A 4,254-nucleotide genomic window follows, 5' to 3' on the forward strand; every position below is an offset into this window, starting at 1 on the left:
CTTGAAATTGAAACATGTCTTCAAGACCCTTGAAAACCCTTGGAATTTCTTGAGTGGGTACAATCTAAAATCGATTTTGTGATCTGCTTTATATGGCGGATCAGTGTGGACCCGGCAAACTTCCCACATTAAGAACAATGGTATAAAAAGCTTAAGCCACGGTGAGTGCCCAGGCAAATCCATTTCGTACGACTGCTGGCTTGGCTTCCAGTGGCCCGCTGTATGGCCTCCAAGATTGGGAGCGCGCACTATCCTCTCGTTGCAAAGGCCATGTCTGCACTTCCTTGGCTGATAAAACGCTCCAGGGGACTGCACTTTTTCCGTTTTCTTTCTTTCTTTTTTTTCTCTGTCAGCACTATTGTAATAACCACTTATTGCAGGTAATAGAGGTTCTCATCATATTAATATATGTTGCGAGTTCCTTTTTCTTTATCACCGCGTGGCAGCGCACAGTTCAAATTAATGGAGAAGCTGATGCGCATGCGCAATAACGAGTTGGTTTACCCATAGACGCATACACTGCGTGGCCGGACCGTGACAGTCAGTTCAAATTATCCAAAGGTTCGAATAAAGGAGGTACGAATTAACAAGCATTTACTCTATAACTTTTTGTGTTTATAGTGCAATGAGGCTATCTAAAGTGTTTTGGAAGTGTTATAGTAGGAAAATGATACACGGGGTGCTGCTCTGCACACTGAAAAAAGCTTTGACGCGGCCTTGAAAGCATTTGAATACCTATGAATTTCTTCCACCGAGACCTGTACAAATCCTGACATTTTACATTCACCAGAGTGCTCTGAAACAACCAATCAAATGTGCCTTAAATGTACCGCTTCTGCTATGAAGTAAATATTTTTGTGTTTCAGCGGTGCTGATGCGGGTGCTGCGGGTGCAGCTGGCGGTGCGGCAGCAGAACAGGGACGTCCTGCATGAGCTCCAGCAGCTGAGGCATGAGGTACGGGTCGTGTCCGAGAGGCTGGATGAAATTGAGCCTCTCGATAGGACCCGTGCAGTGTCTCAACCTGCCCTGTTGACGGCAGGTAGCCGAGTTCTTCCTCGGCTACCTGCCGACAATATTGAAGAATTGGAGGCACCAGAGGCAGCCGTGCAGGATGAGGCTGGGGCTGCCACCTTGGTTTGTACTGCCCTTTTATTTTTAATTATAAGGCTATGTAACATGTGCAAGTTCTGTGCTGTTTCATGAAACATGTTGTGGGTTTTATGTTGAAGTTGAAGTTGAAGTTTATTTCACCACAGTGTTTCAATGTTTACATTTTTTGATGTGAAGGAACTTTGCATCGCGCACGCAAAAGAGTTCATGGAAATAATTTGTTCCCTGCTGTATAGTTGCTAATGACATATTTCGACTGTACTTAGTTTCTTTAACATGCATCTTAATATAAGCATACACTAGTGTTCTTGCAATGAGGCCTCATCGAAATGTGACCATGAATGCCAGAATCAAATCTGTGACCTCAAGCTCAGCACCGCAACGCCATAGCCACTGAGCTAGCATAGTGACTTGCTGAATCGGCGATTTCCAACAGCTCTCCGTAGAGATACATTCATGAAGCAGGAGTAAGTCGTTAAGTTAATAAAAACCCATTGCTGACACAAAGTGCAAACTGTGGCAGCTTTCTGTAGAAGGACACAATGCAGAGCACTTGTGCGTAAATTCTTTTTGTTGGACGAGTTGTAGACACATCGTGAATGATAAATAGCAGTGCAAACAAGTGGGACACATTACAGGAAAAGGGGTGCAATGATCTCTGTATATACTGTATTTACCTCATTTTAATCTCGTTATATTTACCATGAATAAGAGGCCTATCATGTTGCTTTCTAATAGTGTATGGGGTTTATGGTATTGTTATTAGTATTGAAATGCAGTCCACATTTTTCTGTTATTTTTTTAACTTACAATATGCTGATAAGCCTTCGTTTGTAGTGAGCAGGAAAGTGGCGCACTGCCTTTGTTTTTGATGAGTTGGCTTGGTAAGTTAATCGACAGAATAATAACGGGCGCCAGGCAGCCATGATGTAGGCGTGTACATAGGGGAAAAACGCTGTACAACTGTAAGGTCTGTACGACAATGCAAACTTATTGTACCAACTTGATATTTTCAAAAGTGGTTGAAAAGACCAAGATGTGAGCAGGTAACTGCAGTTCTCCTCATCCTGTGAAAGCAGAATGATGGGCTGCTTTCACAGTTTGCCAAGCTGCAGGTGCAAACATTGCTGAGGGCTAGCTTTTGGTTACCACAAAACTAGGCCTTTAAACACTCGTTGTCAGTCCCTTTAACACAAAATGTGAAGGTCAGAAAATATCGTGTCGGTATGCCTTTAAACTGTTTTGTACCACACGTGTGTAGATCCGACTTTTCTGCAGTCTAATGTCACATCCCTTAATTATGCATTGACAATTTGCATGCAAGTAGAATTGGTGCACGTACATTAATTTTAATGATGGTGAAAGCTTGGAGAGGTAGTTACTATGAAACACAGTTACAGTGCTAAGGGTTATGAAACACAAACATGAAATGCACAGAACAGACAAGATCTGATGCCCTTCGTGTTTGTGTTTCTTCCAGCAATGCTAAGGTGTTGTGGAGCACATATACAATTAAAGAGCATTGCGTCACAAACCTCTTGCAGCAAAAAAGTCTTGCTTTGCACTTGGCTAAAAATGCACTTCTCTTGGCAATAAAATATATTGTAGTATTATTGGGTAGATTTTTCAACTTGAAAACATTGTCACGTACCGTGCTCATTACCACATTTTTTGTCTTTTGCAGCGCAAGCACCTCCTGCAAATAGGAGGAAAGTCGCTGCGCGAGGTGGCATCGAATGCCATGAAGGCTGTAATGGCGCACCCCGTCCAAGTGCTTTACAGCCTTCATGGCAGGAAGGGGAAGAGGGCTTTCATAAATTTGAAGTTATGCCGAATAGTCACAGGTAAGGCCTCCTTAGTCATCCTTTTGCATTTGCAAGTATTGTGTATACAGCCGAACTCCTCTACAGCAAAATGGCTTACCAAAATCCTGTCTTTCATATAAATTGTTAACTTCTACAACGAAGAAATTTAGGTGTCCCTGATGGCTGGTTTCATTTTTTACTATGAAAGCCACATACTCGGCCACCACTGCCCTTGAAGACGTTGCGAAGGTGAGCTCTGCACTAGCGCCAGTGGCAGTGTAGGTGAATTGCTTGACGAACATGCCGATGAATTGCATCACACCAGGCAGCTTACACGTTTAGCATCAGCGGGTGAGACAGTTGATGAATATGTCTCGGTTGGTAAAGACATGGCGTGATCATCACTGATGACGTTAACGCTATGTTAGGGTGGAAAAACAGGAATGTCAACGAAGGCAACAGGGATGAAGATCCTGTAAATGGATAAAGAATTTTCATGGCGGAGAAGGCGATAGCAGTATTTGATTCCCCACAGCATTACTTTGCGTATCCTGCATTTCGCCGCTGAGCATGCTGTGAACCTCGATTCAATAAGGTTGGCTGCGGTTGCAAATTCTGTCAGATGAACTGTGCTAAAGACTTGGCAACTTAGTTCACTAAGTCTCGAGTTCATGTTAAGGTTTTCTTTTGTTGAATGTGTTTGCCTACTCTCTTGTGGGTGCATGTTGTATGTACTAATTGTGGTCTTTGTATGTTTGTGTGCAGATGTCATCTGTGCAAAAGGGGGGCCGACCTGACAGAAGCTCTGGGCTTCATTAAGAGGTGGTTGCCAGGGTCTGTGGAAAGGGGTGGTGGCAGGAAGAGGCGTTTCGCAGAAACGTTGTCAGCAGAGCAGCCCGATGATCCTTCCCTTCGGGGCAGGGATCATTGCCTGCCCACTGCTGCCCTCTCCCTGCCCCACCCTTGGCCTCAGGGCCCTGGCCAGTCCACCGTCGGCCCCTCCTGTCCGGCTGCCCATGCTCCTTCCCCTGCTGCAGCCCCTGCTCCTGCCGCTCCTCCTGCCCCTCCTCCTGCTCCTGCCCTTGCCCTTGCTCCTGCTGCTCCCCCTGCCACTCCTGATGCCTGCATCGATTGAGGCATTGCCTAAAATAGTATAATAATAAATAGTAGACCAAATACTAAATAAATTATATTTTCGTTTATGCTTTGTGTGGGTCTGCAGAAAATTTCCTTCCCGCACGTATTTACAGCAGGTTTTCTTAGCTACTAATTTTACAGGCAGTAAACCAGCATACAAGCAACAAAATGGCTGAGTACAGGCTATGCTTGAAACACACT

General features: G+C 44.5%; 1 protein-coding gene across 1 annotated transcript; it reads left to right on the forward strand.

The window, feature by feature from the left end:
* Positions 1–2,789: 2,789 nt before the first annotated feature.
* LOC125947247 (uncharacterized) lies at positions 2,790–4,051 on the forward strand. The gene is made up of 2 exons (XM_049671662.1): positions 2,790–2,955; positions 3,682–4,051. The coding sequence occupies exons 1-2, from the start codon at positions 2,939–2,941 to the stop codon at positions 4,049–4,051; spliced, it is 387 nt and encodes a 128-aa protein (XP_049527619.1). The 5' UTR covers positions 2,790–2,938.
* Positions 4,052–4,254: the final 203 nt, after the last annotated feature.

This window comes from Dermacentor silvarum, chromosome 7 (assembly GCF_013339745.2).
Source record: "Dermacentor silvarum isolate Dsil-2018 chromosome 7, BIME_Dsil_1.4, whole genome shotgun sequence".
Taxonomy (NCBI): Eukaryota; Metazoa; Arthropoda; class Arachnida; order Ixodida; family Ixodidae; genus Dermacentor; species Dermacentor silvarum.